Here is a 22526-nt window from a genome sequence, read left to right as displayed (position 1 = left end):
TTATGTAAATAAGCTGCAAGCCTTCAGAAAACGTCTTTATTTGAACTATGAACAGAGCTGGAAGGAAACAAAAGCGCTCAAATGAAACAGAAAAATTCAGACATCCTGTACATAGCGTGTGCGGCCAAAACAAACTGAGGTATTATTGGAGTGAGCCAGTGGTGTACAAAGAAATATAACATGCTGATGAACAGGCGTTTAGCATTTATTTACATGTTCACAATTTCACGAGTAAAGCACGTCGTTTCTTTTGCTGCATTAAAAATTTTACATTTGTACATAAAATTCAAAACTGAACTGGTCCAAAAAAAGCTTCAGGGTCTAGAAGAACTGTGCATTAAGACTACCCGTTAACTGAAGATGAGCTTTAGGACAAATTGCACCCGATTCTTACTGACAGGAGGGAAGAAACGATAAAAATCAGATGACTGACAGTTATCAGACATGCAAAACAAAGCAGGAAAGCAGACCTCAGGACACTGAACAGACCATAAAACTGTCAAGAACCTAAAGAAATCAGTCCTGAATCAAAGTTCTTGAACAGTCTGTGAATTTGATCAGCTCAGTGAAAGCAGGAAAACATTGAGGACAGGGAGAGAGAGTCCTAATGCAGCCTCAGGGAAACTGTATACAGAAGGTTGGTGGCAGCGTTGCCACAAATAGGACGGGGCTAAGCTTAAAGACAAAAAACAAACAAACAAAAAAAACAAGCAAATCTGCATACAAAGCCCTTGCGAGTATCCCAAATGGGTTCATCGGGAAGGCAGACAAGCAGAGCACCGCAATGTGGTCGCAGCTCTGAACTAGAGTGAAGAAAGCGAGGCTTTGATGGTTAGCAGTTTTCTAAGATTTCAGTCTTACCAAGGGTTACAGAAAGCTGCCCTCGACATGAACCACAGCAAAGCGGCACAGGCGTGGCCTCGCGCGCGTGACATTGCCACACACAGAGCATAGGCGAGGGTTAGTGGGGACAGTAGAAGCAAATGTTCCACAGTACAACACCCAGAAAGCTAATGTTGGGCCAGAGGCGAAGAAATCGGAAATCCAGAGAAAGCTGACATTTAGTCCAGTAAACACGAGCTCAGACAGGTCAGCGCTAGACAAGCTGAGGGGGGTGGTTAGAGGTCAGGGAAGAGACGAGCAAAGGAAGAAGTGGGCGACCCATGTCTCCTTCAGTAAACCGGCCTCGGTTGTTTCATGCTGTAGTGAGCCTCAGATGCCGACACGTATGCAGACTCTGGAAAAAAATCCTCATGGAACTCGGCCAGAAACCTGAAAAAGAGCAAAAAGGAGAACAAATAAATACTCAGAATGAGCCATTTTTTTCAGATGAAGATGACATGACAGGCTTACACGACAACAGTGCAAGGATGGTGTTGGCTAGGGCTTAGTATAGTCACTGATTTCTATAATCGATTCAATTCTGATTTACAAGGTCCAAATTTTGACTCAGTCAGAAATATAATTCTGATCATTTATCAGTACATATCCATATTTTTATATGTATAAAAACAAAGCTGACACTTGTGAGAGTTCAGAGGTGTAAGCATCATAGCATGTGCCTTTGTGTCAAAGTAACTGAGGATAAAATATTTTTATAGCAGATAACCTTAGAAATATTCTGCAGTAGATCACAAACTGAAGAAAACCATGAATCAACATCACCTGATGCTGCTGAAGTGAAGCAGAGCACAGGTTTTAATATATACACAGCTAACCGTTTTGATATTTAAAAAGTCTACATTTCCTCAATATTGAACAGCAGAAATGAGACTTTGTCGGAAGTCATTTTTGAAAAAACAAAACAAAACCGCGGCCAACAGCGCTGTACACAAAGGTAGACTGGTGTACAATAAGCAAGCATATAATGCAGAAAACAGAGATTTTAGATGGGAAACTGTTCTTGAAGTACACAGAGAGTGAGAGCTGCGCAGGAAGTGTGATTTTATCGTGGTGGAAGCAAAACAGCGAAAGTAAGAGGGAATTAATGACAATGTTTATCAAACGTGAAGCGTAGTTTGGATCTTCTTTTGTTGCTAGTTCAGTGAATTTTAATCAGAGTGACAAAACCTGCAGCATCAGAATCTGTGAGATGTCGGCTTTCAGCCCCGATGGCATGTACGTGTCGTCGGGTGAACGATCCACACTTTGTGTTTATGTCTTTGTGAGAAATCAATTTACCTGCTCTCATTTGCAGTTTTAGCTGTTTGGTTGCTAGTGAAATAGTTTTGTGAGCTTTAACCTGAGATTCTGGCATTTTTCTAGCAAAATACATTTAAAAATCCATTCAGGATTTAATGAATTGATATCGCTTTATTCAAGCTAAAATAGATTTGAATCAGAAAATCGATTTTTTAAACCCACCCCTAGTCTTAGCTGACATCAGCCTGTGTTTTCCTAGATATCCCTGGCTGTGTTGCACATAAATCCTACACTCTGTCGCCTTCTGCCCTCAGCTTGGAGTGGACATTTTGGAGACAAAGCCCACACCCCACCAATCAATCCCTATAACCAATCAATGTGACAGAAAGACCAAGAAGACGACTGACGGACAGCCAGAGAGGGAAAGAGTGAAAAATCCCCCCACCCCCACCCCACCCTCCCATCTAATCAGTAGCGGGGAAAACTAATCTGGAATCTTCTTAGTATCCGCCACTCGGCCAAATCCTCTAAATCTTGCCATCTCATCTTAGCTCCACCGGCCTTCCTAATCTCAATGCAAACAAATTATCCTCATCAGAGCAGAACTTAAGAAACAACAAACAAACTAATGGGACATTGATGGGAAAGCGTGACGAGCAATCAAAGACTCTTTTGTCTTAAAAACTTTAAATAAAAAGAATAAAATCAGTATTAAAAAGCAGCTATTTGTTGCTCTGAAAAGTGTGGGGCCTCTTTTGTGCCAGAAATTTAGGCCTCGTTGTCATCGTTGGCGCTGGATCAGAAACGACACAGGTACATATGCCATGACGTGCCCCACACGTGCGCCCCACACTTAATCGTATTCGCACTAGCGGAGAAAGAGAGAGTGAGAGATCAACTGTGGCCAAATCCCAGAATGCAATGCACATCAGTCCCTGCGACATCAATCAGTTTTTGCCCGCTCGGCACAATCTGCCACAAGGCTGATTACAGATAAAAACAGAAGAAGAAAAAAAATATTCCACTATGTTAGTTTGTGTTCAGGGTCTCACTAACTGCAACATGGTGAACATATTAATTAGACATGAAGGAAACATCAGAGAGCAACACTGATCCTGGAACAGCTCCGTGCCCTTTAACACAACGATGATCCTTCAGAAAAAGAAAGAAGCGATCAGCAGTCGAGTGAATTAAGAGAACCTTCTGCACATGTTTACCCCACTGCTGATGGGATAGCCTTGCCAAGAGGCACTGCTAATGTTTGAGGTAACAGTGTAATAGTCACACTATGACAATGATGTTTGAGACAAGAAAAGGGGCACAAACAAAAACAAACAAAAAAAGTGATGCATCCCATCCTTTCCTGCTGCACGCCCCCCTCTCCTCACCTTGTCCTGACAAACTGACCGTCTCCCTGACGACCCTTTAATGACATCCATTTATAAACACTTACCACTTAGGTGATGAAAGAGGCAACGCCGGCTCTCAGAGCAGAGATCTGTTCCCGCTCCATGCCGAGCTCTGCTCACTGGCTCCACAACGCTGCTTGATGGCAGAAGGCGGCACTGCATGCGTTTGATTACAGAACCAGAGGACCTAAATCCCCTCAGGTTTGGGAGCAGCTGAATTGAAGATCACTCGGGAGGATTTAAAGATTAGACTCCCGCGCTTGTGTAACGCCCACTCATCTCCCTCCCTCCAGCACGTGCTCCCTCTCACTCCAGCTTTCCCCTCCATGTTCTCATTTACTTGCTCCTCCTTTTCCTTTTTGTTCTCGTGATTCTCAGTTATTTTGGGCGTACTAGTGATTTGTCCATCCTTTTAAACTCTTGCTTTTGTGAACCAAGCAGAAATGAGCGTGAATCAGGTTTGCTGATCTAAGTCTCCTAACTAACAACCGATTACCTGAGGAACTGTTCCAGATGTTTAATCAGGGCTCGGAGACTCCTCTCAGGCAGCTGCATTTTTCCCAGGATTTCAGGAAGCTTCACTAAAAGCCAAAAACAGGGATTATGGGAGTGTTTCAGTGTGGGGAAAAGGCTAGTAGCATAAACCGTGTCTGGACTGAAACTGACCGAAGAGTCGCAAAAGGTGCTGTGACCCATACAGGTAGGATGGCGGAGGAGGCTGGTCATTCAGAGGGTAGTTATCAGGAGTCAGCTTCCAACTCAAAACCTGCTGGGCAGAGCAAACAGAACAGCACAGTTTAGTGGAGTTGTGAGTGCAATGTTTCAACCTCCTGTCAACTGGGTGGTGTATACAAATCTACAGCAGCACATTACAATACATAAAATGATCCTAGTGCCTTTGAGCAATTCCCACATTCCAGATAATCACACAGTTTCATCACCTCATTGAGCTCGTTGTTTCTGCGGCTCTCCAGGCCGTAGAAAGGGCCGCTGCGCTCTTTGCTCGGGGTCAAAGGCAACGGGGAAGAGGAGCCGCTGTGCACTGGAGTCTCTGCGGGACGGGGAAAATAAAAGGAAAGATCACTGCCAGAAAGACAGATCAGCTGATTCTGTTAATTATTCACATTTTCACAGCACGCTATCGATGATCAACAAAAACATTCAAAGGAAACGATTCAAACTGTTAGAGCTTAGTTATTGTTTTCATTTCATTTGGACCTGTTAAATTCAGTTTAGTTTCAGTTAGTTTCCAGTGTGGATTTTCTCATTACAGCTTAGTTTGAAAATGTTTAGTTTTTTAAATTAATTTCACTGCTAGTTTTAGTCTTTAATTATTACGGTGTGTGTCAGAGGTACGATTTAGGAATAATAATAAAATCATTAAAAACGAACTAAAATAAAATGTAAAGTTCACAAAATAGTTGTTTTTTATTTTCATTTTGTTAACTAAAATGTTTCTTTACATTTAACTTGAGTTCACTGTAATAACTTTATTGGCAGAGAGCAGCTCGCTGACTTTGAAGAGGGGAAGAATGTGGGAGGACAGAAGTGAGATAACACCACCTACTGGGCTAAACTGCTTACTACAAAATCAAAGTTAGCACTCAAACACAATCACTGTGCGTTTACAGGAAGTGCGTTATTCTGATCTTCACCCAATCAGGAAACATGGCTACAATAAAGCCTGCAGTGAGGAGCTCATGTCTCCCCCTTCTGGAAGTGAGTGTAATTATGCAAACATTCCCCTAAGAACATAAAAATAAATGAATCTGCATCTCTGAGGGAAAGACAAAGTTTCCAAACTACACCAAATTTGATAGAGAACACCAACGATCCCTTATGAGCGAGCTGTTGAACCCAACTGGGAGCTGCTTCCACAGGAGCCCGAGAGCCGAAACCTCTCATTCTACTCTTGCAAACTCTTCTTGTTGGTTTTCATTTTGTTTAGAATTACATAGCTTTTAAATTTCTTGACGGCAGCTGTGTTTGTCAATTTTGGGGAGGTTTTATCTGCACAGGCGACTAGATCAAAGAATACGGTTACAGATAAATGCTTGGTCTCATTCCTTGGTACTTGAGCATGCCGTGACCTGTGACAATACAAGCCTAGTAGAGCAATCGTTTAGCAGAGAGTTGCTACTATTGCCATTTTACACATAAAACCTGCTTCAGAAAGTTTAAAAGCAGAACGAAGAACCAGGTGAATACTTATCTACTTCTGTCTTGAAGCATTCTCAATCATCCAGGAAAGTAAATCTCCAAAAGTTGATTCCGTTCTGATTTGTCTACTTATGTGGACAAATTAAGGATTCTAATGAGTTAAATCATGAGTCAAATTAGATTTAGACTTGCAGGGAATTTTGGGGAGGTGCACGTCAGGTTACGCTGTAGGGTTTCAAAGAGGTTTGCAGCTACGACATGATAGTGATTTTCACAAACTTACAATCACACAGAGTACTTTCAGAGATGCGGAGCTTACTTTTGTCAAGGTTAAGGAAGAACTTGGGCTGCGATGAGGTGTCGACCACTCGCCGTTTGAGCTGCGGTGACGCCGTGGCGCTGCCTCCACCTATATCATGACATATGTTGCATTTCTAAGTTGAGTTTGTGTAAACACAAAGCTACATCAAATCCAGGAGGAACTTAAACTCATTACCGCCGCTGCTTCCCTCAGCTGGACGGTCACCTCCGGACGTGTTCCTGGTAGAGCGCCTCAGTGATTGCGACTGGTAGGAAATGCAGTCCATATCGGGGTGGCGCCGGCGCTTTGGGGTTGGGGCTGGAGTGGTGGGGGTGGTAGTAGAGATGTCACTTAGGGCTGGCTGGCTGTCTGTGGACTGAGGGGTAGGCGGGTTGTGCCCCAGTGGGCTTGGACTGCGTTCTCTTTGGGTGCTTTGGAAGCAAAGGCAAATGCATAAAAAATAAAATAAACAGCACAGCAGTTGAACGCAGTGCTTTCTGATGCGGCACAAGGGATTCATCGCAGCACACTTACTTGCTTGAGCAGGGGGAGCTTTCATTCATGGCCAGGAAGAGCCTCGAGGAGCTGACCTTCTTAAACTGGGCTTGCTCACAGGGGTAGAGAAGGATCATGGGTAAGGTGAAGTCAAACGTAATCCTCAGGCCGTCGACCATTTCCTTACACAGCTCCTCACTTTATTAAAAAACAGGAAGGAATAAGAGATGTAACAAGTGTGCGTTGATTATACAGGCCCCAGTGAAGGGAAGCTATTCGAGTGCCCTGTTTCAGTATAATTTCAACAAGATAAATGTTACTGTGGTTTACAGAGAACGGTCAGAAGAAAAGACAAATAACCACTCATTGCAACCAAGGTGCAAAGAAGAGCATCTCTGCTTCTGTAGCTCATCCACTTCAATTTTTAACATGTTGCATGTCCAGAGGACCACACCTGGTGCCACTCCTGTCAGCTAAGAAAAAAATTGAGGCTAACGTTTGGAAGGGCTCACCAAATCTGGTTGGGGGAGGGGGATGTCCTTCAATGCACATATTAAACAAATATGTAAGACTGCGTTCTTCCACTTGCACAACATCTCTAAAGTTACAAATATCCTGTCTCAGAGTGACGCTGAAAAACTAGTTCATGCATTTATTACTTCCAGGCTGGACTACTGCAATTCATTATTATCAGGAAGTCCAAAAAACTCACTGAAAAGCCTTCAGCTAATCCAAAATGCTGCAGCAAGAGTCCTGACAGGGACTAGAAAGAGAGAGCATATTTCTCCTGTTTTGGCTTCCCTTCATTGGCTTCCTGTTAAATTCAGAATTGAATTCAAAATCCTGCTCCTCACATACAAGGTCTTAAATAATCAGGCCCCATCTTATCTTAATGACCTTGTAGTACCATATCACCCTATTAGAGCACTTCGCTCTCGCTCTGCAGGCCTACTTGTTGTTCCTAGAGTATTTAAAAGTAGAATGGGAGGGAGAGCCTTCAGTTTTCAGGCCCCTCTTCTGTGGAACCAGCTTCCAGTTTGGATTCAGGAGACAGACACTATCTCTACTTTCAAGATTAGGCTTAAAACTTTCCTTTTTGCTAAAGCATATAGTTAGGGCTGGACCAGGTGACCCTGAATCCTCCCTTAGTTATGCTGCAATAGACGTAGGCTGCCGGGGGATTCCCATGATGCATTGAGTTTTTCTTTTTCAGTCACCTTTCTCACTCACTGTGTGTTAATAGACCTCTCTGCATTAAATCATATCTGTTATTAACCTCTGTCTCTCTTCCACAGCATGTCTTTATCCTGTCTTCCTTCTCTCACCCCAACCGGTCGCAGCAGATGGCCGCCCCTCCCTGAGCCTGGTTCTGCCGGAGGTTTCTTCCTGTTAAAAGGGAGTTTTTCCTTCCCACTGTTTCCAAAGTGCTTGCTCATAGGGGGTCATATGACTGTTGGGTTTTTCTCTGTATCTATGATTGTACGATCTACTGTACAATATAAAGCGTCTTGAAGCGACTGTTATTGTGAGTTGGCGCTATATAAATAAAATTGAATTGATTACTGTCTGATCCAAGTCTCCATTTCTGCCATGACTTTCAGAAGGTCAAATCTGCAGCATCTCTGTGACGCCATCATATCAACAAGAACCAAATGCCATCTTTACATGACGAATTAAGGCAGCGCTGAAGGCAAAAGGGGATCAAATATGTACCTAATAAAGTGGCCACTGAGTGGACAAATTTGTATGTATTAGAGCATGTTTCAGTTTTAATTCCCATTAACCATTTTCTATTGGACACTTGGAAATGAAGACTAAGTGGTTTGCGTGCTTGGATCGCCTTTTTTCCCCTCCTGTTTAAAGAACATCAATACTAACCTTTTCTCTGGAGGGATTGGCTGTGGACTGCCGCTCTGCGTGGTGCTCTGCTGACGCCTGTACCGCTCGTTGGCCATGAATGCTTTGTTGATCGCAAAGTGCTTGACGTAGGACTCCAGGATGTGCACAACGTTTGTCTGACAGGGAACCATCACGAGCTGAGAGAGGTAAAACAACACGAGGTTAAATACTGACACGCTTCAGTTCCATATCCTACAATTCTTTCCAAACACAAACCAGTGTCAGAAATCTTTGAGTCGTGCCCACCCGTCCTTTAGCTGCCAAGCTAAATTATGATGGATTTGTAGAACAAAAACAACCAATGAGCTGTTGACATTTTGTATATAGGCTTTAGAAAGCGGTGTGTGCCCAGGATCTGCTGCCCGCACCTTCTTCCTCTTGTTGATGTAGAAGCAGTCATCTTCCAGTTTCTTCTTCAGAACATCGGGGATGTTGATGTCAACATGAATGACCTTCTCCTCATATTCCCTCTTGACATTCACGTCTGCCTCAACCCTCTGATACAAAAACAAATGTACAAATGGAGGATCAATAAAAACAATCGCGTAGATTTTCCGTGGCCAGAAATCCCTCCCACAACCACAGTTGAATTTATCAGCCACATATTACACATATCAAGGTCATTTACTTCAAGTTAAGCCTGACAGTGATGTTATCTAAAGGCCTGCAATGCAACTAGTGATCTACATGCCCTTGAACCTGTGCCGATCAACTTTTACCATTTTGTTGATGTCCTCAGAGAAGGTGCTGTCCCCGCTATTTGAAGACTCGGGGTCAGAATCGTCCCCGTCGCTGCTTTCCGAAGTTGAAATTAAGCCTGGAGAAAGAACACGTGGGGCTTAACTTGATTGCTGAGGGAGACGGGGAGCAAAAGACAAAGAGATGCAGAGAGATTTCTCACACGCGTCATCGCTGTCGTCCTCCTTTGGGAGAGTCTTCAGAGAAGATTTAGTACCAGACTGACGACGGCGCCTCTTTACCCATCCCTTTCTCTTCCTATCACCGAGAAACAAAAAGAAAAAAAAAAAACTGTCTCAGACTTTTCTACAGACAGACATTCCAAAAGGTCAAATCCAAAACTTGCAGGCAATGAAATGAAATACACCACACTGGACTTTTTAAATCAAAATTTTTCAGAACTTCATCATCATGTAATTGCTGATCATCATCAGTAGACGATTAGAACGTGAACTTACATGCGACCTAGAGCTTTGCGAGCCAGTTTACGTTGTAATTTTCGGTTTTCCTCGGTGTCCCTTAGGACATGATCCTCTGCGGCCCAACGATCCCAGCTACAAAAACAGCCATATATGCAAAATATATCAATAATTAAAAGTGTGTGGCCTTGACAGCAGTGCTACATTACTGCTTCATACAAAAGCTGATGAAAGGAGAATTTTACCTTCTGTTCCAACCATTGAAATGAATCAGGTACTTCGGGATTCGTCTTCCATGTTCATCTGTACCTATCAAGACATCAAGGACCTGCAACATGAACACACAGTTAGCGCAGTCCTGCTAAACATCTATTCATATCTTAGCAAGTACCCAACACCACCATTTTCTGGGGTAATCATTCATTTCCAGTTTTAATAAAGGGTCAATAATCAATAAAGGGTTCAAGTACAAGAAGAAAAATAAGGAATTTGCATATTAGCATAACTAGCAGACCAACAAAGAGATTTTGTATCACTTATTTGTGGCAAGCACAGTGTACATTGTTGTGGTCTGCAGGTGGCACGGCATTGGCATTCAGGCGACCTTCAGATCAAAAGTGGCCCCGAGCACAACATCCTCAAGCTCTGAGCAACCATTTAGTCACCATAAGTTGCGCTTGCAGAATGTAAAAAAATACAATACAATCATCAGAAACCACTATTATTATAGCTGTAAAGAGATTTCTGTCTTAGTTTTACTTGTGTGACTGAGCCGTTAGCTTGACAAAGCTACCTCCTAATTCAGAGCAAGCAAAGTGTGTCCAGTGTTGGTCGTTTTGTTTGTTAACTTACATTAAATTGGCTCACCCAATATCATGGCTAACAACATAACCGGATGGTGGTGTACTCTTGTTCTTTTCCCAGGGTATTTTAATTTATTTAACAAAATATTGATATTGTAGCGATACAGGCACACCAGATACCGCCACGCAATATATGAGAATACTATCACACCCCAAGACATGATGCAAAAACTCCATTTGCTTAGTTATTACCTGCATATGAAGCTAAGTTATGTGTAATACTCAGTCTATTATAATTTAAAAAAAATCTCTTGCACTTGTTACTCTGACTGTTATTACTTTGCAAATCAGAATTTGACACTTGCAACATCTAGACTCAGCAAAATCTTGATGTTAATGCAATCAGTATCAATCATAAAGCTATGAAAGGATTAGACCATAGAAAGTACAAACAAGTGTAGATAAACCCTTTACCCTTGAACCTCTCATAATAAAACAGTAATTACCCAACTTATAACTAAAGCTAAATACTTAAAGGTTTATCAGGATAAAAAAAAATATCCACGTAAATCAGCTACATTCTGACACTAAGAATGATCATTTAATATAATATACTAAGACAACTGCAAATAAGTGTTTATGCTAACCACTAGCTAGCGCAGGTTAGCAACAGCCATGCTAGAGTGGAGTAAAGACTGTAGCTTTTTTGGAGCGTTAGCTTACCAGCTAGTCAGGCAGCAGAATAGCCACCAGTCTGCTGGACAATTTTAGCCCGCTTAAAAAAAAGCCAGCAAACAACTAAACTGAAATAGGCAGACAACTGTGTGTGCAAAGTTAGCAGCCCTGCTGTCGTGGTGCGCTTGTTGGTTGGTGTGTTGACATTAATCTGCTTTGCACGGCAAGCCGCCCGGGTAATAACTCCCTTACTGCTGTTTAAAGATGCTTCTAATGCTAACTGACTGCAACAGAATTTTCATGTGAAATTCCCCTTTCAGCAGCCTCCTCCACACAAACAAACCGGTAACATTACAAAACGTCAAGGTTGTGTTGACTTTTTTTTTTCTAAATTGTGACCCGCGAGCGACACACAGCTAATCAAACACACCCGGAAACCACTCGAAAAACATCAAGAGAACCTAGCCTGGGCGTTATTTGTGCAAGCGTATTTTCCTGTGGCCTAAGCAGCCATCCCAAGCTACATTTAGAGCCCCACACCTTAAAGAATCAACGCTGCTTCCCCCTTAGAATGAATTACACGTTTATACAAAGTCGAAAATCCGACCAGTCTGCATCTTTCTGCGCAAAACATTTACCTTAGCGTCATACAACACTTTAGCCTTGGTGGGGTCGGGTTCGAAGCACAGGACTCGCTCTCCTTTGTGAAATTGATATTTAATTCCCCGCGAATTCATTTGTTCATGGCGACGTGTGGGAGAGGAGGCATCGATCTGAACCCTGTAAACCCCTTAACCCTTTCGTTGCCAGACTCTTCCCTGTGAAGGCTCTTCCACCAAAACACACTGTGGAAGGATGGCGCTGTTGTGGGATGAGATGCTGCTAGTCTTACTGCTGCTGATGCTCTGGCTGCTTTCATGGACCGCTCGTAATTTCTCTAGTCGACACAGCGTGGGACCACTGTGGGTCACGCGCTTACTTGTGGTTACTTGTGGATAACAAGTGCAGAGGCGGCGAGTCAAATGCATTTATAAACCCCCCTCCACGTACTTTCATTACAAACTGAAGCTGGAAACTATGGCTCTTGCACGTGAATTGCCGCAGCCTTGTAACTACAATCACAGTGAAGGTAGCATTTAAAAGCGCAATGAGCTTTTGAAATGAGCTTTCGGGGACACCGTACAGATGGTGTAGTTTCAAAGATTCACCAGAAGATGTCAGTATTTGAACTTTAAAAAAAAATCCCAACGAAACGGACTTTGTTAGTGTAAAAGAATGGCGTTGTTGTAGCTGCATCCCTCAGAAAGCTTCAGGATTAGCACAGCAGTTTAAGGAAATAGGGTACAATGTATTAACTTAAATGCCTTTTTATAGGGTGCCCACTCAGCTGACTGATACACATGATTGGGAGGCTTTAAAGCAAATGAAAAACAAAGGCAATACCTGAAACAAATATCACTCACTTGAATAATTCCTCCAATGTACAATCGACTTCAGGAACTAAAAATGCTACACATAAGATACACATGCTGTAGAAATCCAAACGAAAACACCTGAACTCGACCTGAGCTGTCTCCCATTAATCCAGGTGTGGACAAGCAGGTGTGGGCGGATCCAAATAGCATCGGATCTCGAGGCTGGTACTGATATCAGATCGATGCTAGCGCAACTCAATACTTTGTTTCTATCTGCTAAGTTCAGTATGTGGCCCACTGAATTATATGAAATAAATGTTGGGGTTTTTTGTTGTAAAAAAAACAGTGTCCAACTACTTGAAAAGGTAAAAGGTGTGTTTTATTATATTAACCTATTATTGTGAAAAGTAAAAACATACAGTGATTTAGTGTTCAGAATTTACAAATTAATTTCGATCATCTCATAAATAATGATGCACTGCTTTCCCCTACATAACCTACCTTTACATGTTAAAAGTATTAATATTGCTTTGGTATTGGTATGCAACATTGGCCCTATAGTTACTTGGTATTGGTCCAATACAAAAAATGTCATTGGTTTGAACTAATTGAGTTGAGGCTAAGTCCCGCACCCATGCTCGAGGGCACGGAGAGAAAGTAGGATTTTTCATTATGAAAAAAATCCCACGGATGAGATCTCAAAGATGAAAGCCATCCATGTATTAATTAAGTTCTGAACAGACTAAAACCACGTAGCATATAAAAAGCACAGCTATATTATGGACAATTTGCTAAGGTTAAATGTACTTTTAAGTACAAATTAAGCAAGCTGAGGATGGTACAGCCTTCCAGGGGTGCAGCACATGTAGTTTTTCTTATTTGCAGTTTTGGAAGATCACTTAGAGTAGACTAAATGAAAACTTTGCATGTCTCAATAATGCTAAATTTCCCTTAACTGAACCAATGTGTTATCGCTTACGTACACTAACTAGTGTATCAATCTGCAGACATCATTTAAAAACGTGATTTATTTGTAGGTCTAGACAGATATTTACTCGTGGTACATATTTCAGCAGGGTTTTTTTTCCTGACCTTGTAACCTTTTCACTGAGGCTTATCTCTCTCTAAGAGCCTTGAACAATGAAATGTGAACTGATCCCTGGCACAGGAAACCATGTCTCTGCTGCTAAATCTGCACTCATTTTGCTTAAAATGGTTTCAGGCAATGCTGGTCTACTACTGTGGACCAAATATGGACAGCGTGCATATAACGCTGAACATTACCGACCAATGTGCAGCGCTGCTAATTTCCGCTCATTGCCTTTTACCCTGACTGCACGTGATATATTTTAACAGATGTGTCAAATCAGTTTCAAATGAAATGCTTTCTAGGATTACATGTTTGTAACACGAGCTCACTAATTCACAGATGAAGAGCTGGAAGACAGCAAAACATTAAAAAGTCAAAGATTGGTGTAAATGTTTCAGTGATGCATAAATTCCTGTTACATTTGGCAGATGAGGGGTGTGTTCAGAGCAGGTGCTTCTTATTTCTGTATAAAAGTGGACACAGCCAGCCCACAGACACCCATATCTGATTATTAGTGCTAAGCAACAGACAAATAAAATACTAGAATTTCACTCTATACAACAGAAAACTTCTTGGGTGGGCTATACCACACAGAAAATTCAAGAAAAACACAGTGGGGAGATCCAGGTCACTGACTGGAAATAGTGGAATTGAGGCCTAGCGAGCGCCTACAGGCTGCAGCATCCTGTGTTGGCCCACCTGCCAATCAAAGCCACCAAGGCCCTAAACTTTAGGCCTTACCCGTGTGATTGCAGTAGTTATTGAAAAGTTTTGGTATCGACCTGATACCAGTACCAGATACTGACACTTTTAACTTTGTGTAGGCAGCTTATATAGGGAGGATAAGTGTGTTGTGACTTATTTGATGAGTCACTGTCATTTTGCTAATTCTGAATAAATCAACTAACAAAACTGATGACCACAAAATCAATGTGATTTGTAGTTTCACTTTTACAACATGATTGTGTCGATCAGTACCAATACCGATGTTGGTATGCTTACTATCGATTTTTGGATTGTTCCGCCCACCTCTAGTTATTATAAACCACAGTATCATAGGAGAAAACTCGAAATATTTATTTACATGGAGGCCAAAACAGTTTTTGTACCAGGCTGTAAACATCCTGAGGTGATGCTTTTTGAAGTTATGCATTTTAGCATGGGAGTCTTTGGGTTTGACTCACTTTTGAAAACAGCCTCAAGTGGCTACTAGAGCAATTGCAGTCTTTGGAGCTCCCGAAATTGATTTTTTTATTTTTGCTGTTTTTGCAGCTACAGTTGACAGTTGCCCCCAAGGCATTTCAGAAGTTGATGTCATAAGAAGTTATAAGGATAAATTCACTGTACTCAGCTCTAAAAATCTTACAAACTAATGACTACTGTAATTCTTTATTATTAAGTGTTCCTGAAAACTCCCTGAGAAGCTTTCAGTTGATCCAAAATGCTGCACCAAGAGTACAGACAGGGACTATAAAGAGAGAGCATATTTCCCTAATACTAGCTTCTCTTCATTGGCTCCCTTGTAAATCCAGAATCACATTTAAAATCCTTCTCCTCACATGAATAATCAGGGTCCATCTTATCTTAAAGACCCTACAGTACCATATCACTCCAACAGACCGCTTCTTGCTCAGACTACAGGCTTACTTGTGGTTCCTAGGATATTTAAAAGTAGAATGGGAGGCAGAGCCTTCAGCTTCCAGGTGGGTCCAGCTCCCAATTTGGAGTTAAAAGACGGACACCCTCTCTACTTTTAAGATTCAGCTTAAACTTTTCTTTTTGACAGAGCATATGGTTATTAATAATAACTCGTCTTCTCTTCCACAATGTGTCTTTTGTCCTGTCTTCCTCCATCCCCAGCTGGTCGCAGTGGAGGTTTCTTCCTCTTAAAAGGGAGATTATCCTTCCTTACTCATAGGTGATCCACTTGAGATGACTGCTGTTGTGATTTGGTGCTGTATAAATAGATTGAATTAAATGTTTATGATTGTGCTTAGTGATTGGGGTTAGTGGTTAAACCTAGGGATGAGAGACTCGGGAATGCAGTATTATGGCTATCTGTCCTCACAAAGGTGCCATGTGCCCCTCCCCCTACACACAGAGTGGAGCAGGCAGCAGTCGGTGTACTGGAACGGTAGTGACAGAGAACGCTTTTAACCAATATGTGAGAATGACTGTAATCTGAATGACATCAGACTATTCAGTGTGCTTACCAGCATCCCTGGGAGTGTACCCACCAACTTTGTAGTGGACTGAATGAAAGATTGTCGAGAAAGGTGAAGAAAAAATCTCTAATCATGAAACAGATTCATGAACTGTCTTCTTCTAATTGGGACTGGGGTGTTTTTGTTCGGCCCGCGTCCCATTCTTTCCCCCCTCAGACTGTTTTTAGAAGGGTCAAATCTATCTCAGCTGTTATCAGTGTCATGTCACGCTGTTCTGTGGGTATCTGTGTGTGCGCATATGTGTATCTGTGTGTCATGCTGTGCAGCTTCATAAGCTCCTTTATCAGCCGGGAGACACCCTCCTCCCCAGACTCCCGCTGTCTCTTTTCATTTTTCCCATACTTTCACACACACGGGGCCACACATGCTTCTGCTTTCTCTCTCTCTCTATTACACACACACACACACACACACACACATGCACTCCTTGTGCACACACAGCCAGCTTAACTCCCCCCTTTTTGGGCATCTGTGTAAACAAATGTCTCATGCACAGGTGTATAAAGAAAGGAATGGGTCTATTAATCCTGGCTTACTTATTGTTTGGCTAATAATAGCGCGCAGCAGCCTTTTGCTGATAGGTCTATTATTCCCAGACAGCAAGGTGGATTAATAGGAAGCTGGGATTAATACTCATCCCCAGCTAAATCACATCTACCTCTATGCATGACCTCCTTCCTGGCTGCTGATTGTCTGTCCTTGTCTTAATTACCTCTTATGGAAATGGGCTTTATAATTACAGAAAGTCATCTTACCCTTATTTTATTTTATTAAAAAAAAAAAGTGATGTAACTTAACTAAGACTGACCTTAAAATGATATTTTTCTGGGTGTGTTACGGCTGTGTGTATTTGTGTGAGCGTGATCTGTGAGAGCCGCTTATAGGCACTCTTAGGCTGAAGCGGAAGGGGTGAGCCGCCTTTTTCTTTGGAACAGTTTTCTCCTGTTTTCCGGGTTAGGGAGCGAGGGTTAGTATTGTCATTTGTTTGTTCTGTTTCTTTCTTAGGGTTGAGTTAGTTTTCTGGTGGGACTTAGTTGGTTTTGTTTATTATTTTGGCCTGAGTTCACCCTGGAGCTATGCTTCATTATCTTCAATAAAATCACCTTTTTTACTCACAACTGGTTTTGGATGTTTGGCTTGGGAACCAGGGCGGGTATTTGTCTCTCTCTCCTCCAACCTTATGTGCGTCTCTACACGCCTGGACTAGGGGCGTAACAGGGTGGACTTTGGTAGAGGAGGAACAGTGCTCACCAGCTGGTTATCTTGTGGAGAAAACCAGCCAAGCCCAATGTATTTATTAAACCATCACCAAACATTCAATTGACTATTAAGCAAAAAATAAAAACAAGCGAGGAGGCATTCGTCTTACTTTTTCTGAACCCCACCCCTAAGCGCACTCTCCCCCACCCCACCTTTCTAGGATTCTCGCTCCAGCTCCAGCACAGGAATAAGCAGAGGAGCACGGCGGAGGAAAAGAAGACTTTGTCCACGGTGTCTCCACTCAGATGCATCACCGCCCGGCTCTTTTAATGGGGCAGCGCTGAACTTTTAAGTTCGCGGGGAAGCTTCTCCGAAGTGCGCTAATGTGAGTTCTGAACACAATGTCAGCCGCTCAAGGACTTCTAAACAGCGTCTTTTCCTGCTCGTCCCCTGCCTCCAAAGCCATAACCAAACGCAGGCTACGCCAGACCCGGAGCCTGGACCCCGCCATCATCAGACACTGCGGCACCGGGAGCGATGGAGCGGCCGCAGACACAGGTGCGTCCGCCGAGCGCTTGGCTGTGAAGCCGGCTTTACGCACCAAGATCCCGACCCTGAAGGAACCTATAACCCCTTCCATCTCCTCTCCTTCCATACCTCTGGATGTTTCCCCGTCCTCCAACTTCCACTTTGACTATGACGTGGTTAAGCGTGCCAAAAGGAATACCGCCGGGGATTTACCGTTTATGGTGAGGGGAGCTGGTGCCGCTCCCTCAGGGAGCACCGGCACGCTGTTTTCCCCGCGGAGGTGGCTACAGAAGAAAGTGCAGCCTTCCAGCTCTCACTCTTACGTCGTGTGGAAGTCAGAGGTAAACTCCCTTCCCAGGGTGACAGTTTTTTTTTTCTTTTGGTGGCCAAAAGGAACAGATTAAAACGAAATCCCACTCTTATCGTTCAGCTCGCTAATTAGTTTTCTTACATGAATGCATATGATACATATTTGTGAGAGTTATGTGCCCTCCAACCCCATCGCTTTCCTTGAAGTGCATTCTTGAGCGTCTGTGTGCTTCGGGGGGGGGGGGGGGGGGGGGGGGGGGGTGATAGGATCGATACTTTGTTTCTAGCCTCTTAAGTTTAGTGTGTAGCCTGCTGACTTGTGTTAAATGCATAATTTAAAAAGAAAATATTCATATTAACTTCGTAAATGAAAAAATATACCTCAAACACGCTCTATCAAAAATATCTGAACCTCTTGTGTTGACTGTATATTTTATTTGTAGCCTGTAGCACATTTAAACAACAGAAATTGACCCAAAGTGCTTTAGAGACAGACAATGTAAATTCAAGGTTTCCAAAAACGCAGTTTAAAAAAGATGAAAAGCTAAAAGATGTGTGTTTTCTAATTTCATTATGTAATTATTGTGAAAAGTAAATATCACAGCGACTGATTACTCATTCAGAATGTGCTTTTATAAGGTTAAAGTATTGGTATCAGCAGTCCTGGCCCTGCATTTGCTTGATATCAGATCGATACCAAAATTGCACAATGCTATCTGAAATTCGACCATGACCTGAGGTAGCGAGATGTTGGAGCTTTACCTAAAAGATTTATGGGTTTTAAAAGACAGGGAATGTTTGACATCTGCAACTGAAAGCCCTACAGTACCAAAGCAGTCAGCCCATTTCAGCCTGGAAAGTGCTTTTTTTTCCTAGTCTGGCCCAAGGGCACATGGGTAATTAACTCAGGGGGAAGGGATAGCTCTGGTCCACCTCCCCCACCTGGATTTTTGTTTCTCCCTTGGCTGCATGGTCATTACTGTGTTTTCAGTCTTTGTGGGAGTCACACCTTATCCTGGGAAAGCAAAAGAAAATCTTACAGCACTTTGAGGATTAAATCACTCCAACAAAAGGTGCAATGAAGTGTCGATAGATTTTTCCCTCCTACTGTTGTCATCATTGGGCTGCTTTGGCTTTTGTCTTCATATAGATGTCAAACTGAGTGTGAATATGGGGCAGGCAGTAGATGAAATCCTTACCAAAACATCCTTGGGGGACTTCTTTTAAGTGTGTGTGTGTGTGTGGGGGGGGGGGTGCATAGTTGACACGAGTCCACCTGTACTCTGTCTGGAAAGGTATAATTTTCCTGCTTCTTTAAACACTTAGTCTCCTTTTCTGCATATTTTTCTTGTATTTGATTGGAAGTGTGTGTGTATATGTGGCGGTATGTGTGTGTGTGTGTTGATATGAGGGGCTTAAGGACACATGGCCGGGGACTTGGTTCTCACGACTGCAAGCAGTCACAGGGTCAAAAGCACGCAGCCATCAAACAGCTCCCCCATCATTTCCCATTAAAAGGAACGGCTCCAGCGCCGCTCTCTGTTTTACTTTCTTGCAGCACGCCTCTTCTTTCTTTCTCACACTCGCACGCACACATGCAGGCGTCCATACTCGCATTTTCCTCCCTCTCTTCTTCTGCGAGATGTCTTGAGGTTCTCAGAGAGTGGCGTTTCCCATCACTGTAAGCCTGTTTAAGTTGCAGTTTCCACCCCCCGATTGGGGCCAACATGAGGCCATCGGTATGGAGTCATTAGTGCAATCTGGACCGAAGTTATTGCACCTCGGAGTGTTTGTAAAATTACGGAGCCAAGAAAGTGTTACTGGTCTACTGCGATGTGTCAAACACCTATGGGTGTGAAGTAAAACTCTGAAATGAAGTGTAAGCATGTATTTAATAGTGGGAATCGAAAGAATTTTGCTTTTAACATTAGTTAAGATGCAATTAGTTAATTTCTTTCCAAGGTTGACATGACCGGGGGTGTTGAACATGTTAACTTATGGGGCACGTGGATAAGGGCCTAGTCACAAAGAGTTAGAAGCCATTGGGCAACCATCTGGCAACCACAAGGGAAAAATGTGGAAAACAACTTCAGATTGCCTTGGTTGGTAGCAGATTGCCACAGTGGCCTGTAGTTTGCACAGAAGATGCCAACTGGTCTGCGAACACTTGACAACTACTCTCCGAGTGCTAGTCAGGCTGTGAGAAGTGTGACACAAACCGGACACGGAGACTGCTTGCCTTCAAAATAAAAGTTGTGGCTTTTGAAGAATGTTGGCTGCAGCACCGAGCAACTTCAGTGCAAACTACAGGCAAGGATTGCAAGAAGGATTTTGGTGCAGCACCCTCTTTGCAGCCTAGCAACAGCCAATAACCACTCACCAATATTTCGGCTTAGTGACCGGTGGTTGCCAAGGGGTCATCAGACAGCGTTTGAACAATGTGCGCATGATGTCATGTGAGAAACCTGTATACTTAGGATTAATACTGAGGAGAGCCAAACTATGAAATTCGCATGATTTCATTTCAAATCATGACAAGTGTAATCATCACAGCTTAATGAAATCAATAACACATGGTTTTTAAATACCCAATCACCAGAGGAACTTCCAATTCAGAGAAATAGCAAAAGAATGAGTCATCAACCTGTCAATCTCAATTCCTCTGGATGTTTTTTAAAAAGCACTTACAACTTGTTTCACTTAAAAAATTGCAGTTTTAAAAAGATAAACATTTAAAAAGACTGAACATGGCTTGTCTTGACGGGTTGCCAGGAGAAAGCCTCTACTCTCTTAAAAGAACATGGCAGCACAGATTAATTTTTCAAAGTCTTCTGGATCAATGTCCATGGACATACAAGACCACAGTGGAGATGTTTGGCCATAACACACAGCACCATGTTTGCACTGACATACTGTGTTTGGTTTTTACAAAACTCATCATAACAATTGTCAAGCACAGTGGTGGAGGCGTGATGATTTGGGCTTTGTTTCCAGCCATGGGACCTGGCCATCTTACAGTCATTGAGTCAACCTTGAACCCGTCTGTATACCAAAGTATTGTAGAGTTTAATGTCAGGCCATCTGTCTGGTTGCTAAAACTTGGATGGAATTGGGTCATGCAGCAGAAAAATGATTCCAAGCACAGCAGTAAATCTACAATAGTATGGCTTAAAGAGAAAAGAATCACCTTTTAAGGTTGAAGTGTGCACCAGTCAGCTTCAACCTTATTCAAATGGTGTGGCAGGACATTAAGAGTGCTGTGCATAAACAAACATCTGCACACCTCAATAAAATGAAGCAATACTGTAAAAAAAGAGTGGATCAAAATTCCTCCATAACGATGTGAATGATACTAAAAGGGCATATGGTAAAATGTTTATTTGGTTATTCTCAGGACTGCATAGATTCCCATGAAAATCTTCTTTGTCACACGTAAGTTCAAAATGAAAATATACCTTCAGTAATAAAAATAAGAAATAGTAGGCTGAGATAACCCTGACCTTTCGTCTTTCGTATGCCTCAGATAAGTTCATAACACACTGAATCCTGATTTTGAATGACGCAATTTAGACGCTCAATTTTCTTTTTAATATTTAACTGATAAATCAGATAACCTTGAAATGACATCACTATGACATCATCAGGAGAAAGCTCTCTTGTTAATTTTGTAAAATATTATTGTATTTAGAGTTAAATACACAATAAAGAGGGGTGTTCTTTTTAGGGTGGACCTATGTTGTCGATGTACCCCTCTGTTGTGATGTCTGTTTTAAAAAAGAAGATAGAGATGGCCAGAATAGTCGAATTAAGCCTTCATAATGAGACTTTACAGAACAACTGGTGACATCCAGATGGTTACATTGATCTTTCGTGTACAGTCTACGAGAAGAACTGCGAGGTTGCTGCTGATGCAAATGCACTGCATTAATATTATCGCATTACCTCTGATGGTTTAGCTCAACTATTTATAACGAAGTAATAGCTCCTGTATCTAACGAGGGCATATTTGTGTTGTTTTATTGTATGTATTAATAACATAATAAATGTTTAAAGATAAAGGTAGACCAGCACTGCAATATCAGTGATGTAAATGCAGGTGCCAGTTCATGCATCACTATCTAGTCAAAGTTCAGACATTTGCCCAGATAGAGATCATTTGCACGTGTACTACTGAGTGTGTATGCATGTGAACAGGGCAACCTGTGCAGAATGGTCTCATGCTATGCCTTTTTAAGGAGGGAGATATGGACAGAGAGGAAGAATGAAAGGGTGAAACATAGACGGAGTGAAGCAAAGCCTGACAGTTATATTGGCCACGATTGCTTAACAGCTAAATTTTTCCACGGCCAGGTTGTTGATGCTGAAAGAGCAAAAAGAGATGCAAAAAGAAAAAGAAAAATTCATCAGGCAGTACCCTCTGTGTTATTACAGTAGGAGAGGGGGGTGGGGGAGCGGGGGGAGGTGGGGGGTGTCAGTGACTGGATGTGGTCCTTCTCGTGGAGTTACGGGCTCCAAAATTGGACACCGTATCAACACATGTTCTTGCAAAATAGCACGAGTATAAAAACAATGTAGGTTTTTATAGGCACATTCAGACATTGGTATTTGAAAGTTTAGCATTTGAAGCATACGCTGAACCTACACGTGCGCCGCTGTATTTCCAGGTACGCGCACAGAGACGCACACGCGCAAAGGCTCGGAGAGGAAACAGCAGTCGG

The 22526-nt window shown here is 42.5% G+C and overlaps 2 protein-coding genes across 2 annotated transcripts in view; one reads left to right on the top strand and one right to left on the bottom strand.

The window, feature by feature from the left end:
* Positions 1-22: 22 nt before the first annotated feature.
* LOC146681672 (MSL complex subunit 3-like) lies at positions 23-11967 on the bottom strand. Its single transcript, XM_085448301.1, has 14 exons — positions 11680-11967; positions 9809-9891; positions 9603-9698; positions 9308-9402; positions 9126-9223; positions 8775-8903; positions 8386-8543; positions 6547-6705; positions 6208-6443; positions 6031-6120; positions 4493-4602; positions 4218-4317; positions 4048-4132; positions 23-1272 (listed from the first exon to the last, which is right to left on the bottom strand). The coding sequence occupies exons 1-14, from the start codon at positions 11776-11778 to the stop codon at positions 1173-1175; spliced, it is 1638 nt and encodes a 545-aa protein (XP_085304427.1). The 5' UTR covers positions 11779-11967; the 3' UTR covers positions 23-1172.
* A 5259-nt stretch (positions 11968-17226) lies between these two features.
* Positions 17227-22526, top strand: part of LOC146681668 (rho GTPase-activating protein 6-like) — a 140591-nt gene continuing 135291 nt past the window's right edge. Inside the window, exon 1 of the mRNA XM_085449849.1 lies at positions 17227-17840. Within this exon, the coding sequence (XP_085305975.1) occupies positions 17373-17840 (468 nt within the window). The 5' untranslated portion in view covers positions 17227-17372. The remainder of the gene's footprint in view (positions 17841-22526) is intronic.

This window comes from Copadichromis virginalis, linkage group LG23, assembly GCF_057382275.1.
Source record: "Copadichromis virginalis isolate Kocher_CV1m ecotype Utaka linkage group LG23, C_Virginalis_male_GT1.1, whole genome shotgun sequence".
NCBI classification, from domain to species: domain Eukaryota; kingdom Metazoa; phylum Chordata; class Actinopteri; order Cichliformes; family Cichlidae; genus Copadichromis; species Copadichromis virginalis.
The sequence above is the reverse complement of the archived record's forward strand: the minus strand, read 5'-3'. Positions and strand labels throughout refer to the sequence as shown.

What these genes read in the sequence shown, in the direction of transcription:
- LOC146681672 (XM_085448301.1), bottom strand. Translation starts at nt 11,778, where the DNA reads ATGAATTCGCGGGGAATTAAATATCAATTTCACAAAGGAGAGCGAGTC. An exon ending in AAGTGTTGTATGACGCTAAG is followed by an intron (nt 9,892 to 11,679) that starts GTAAATGTTTTG and finishes TTCATGTTGCAG; the next exon opens with GTCCTTGATGTCTTGATAGG. An exon ending in CATCTGGAACAGTTCCTCAG is followed by an intron (nt 1,273 to 4,047) that starts GTAATCGGTTGT and finishes GCTCTTTTTCAG; the next exon opens with GTTTCTGGCCGAGTTCCATG.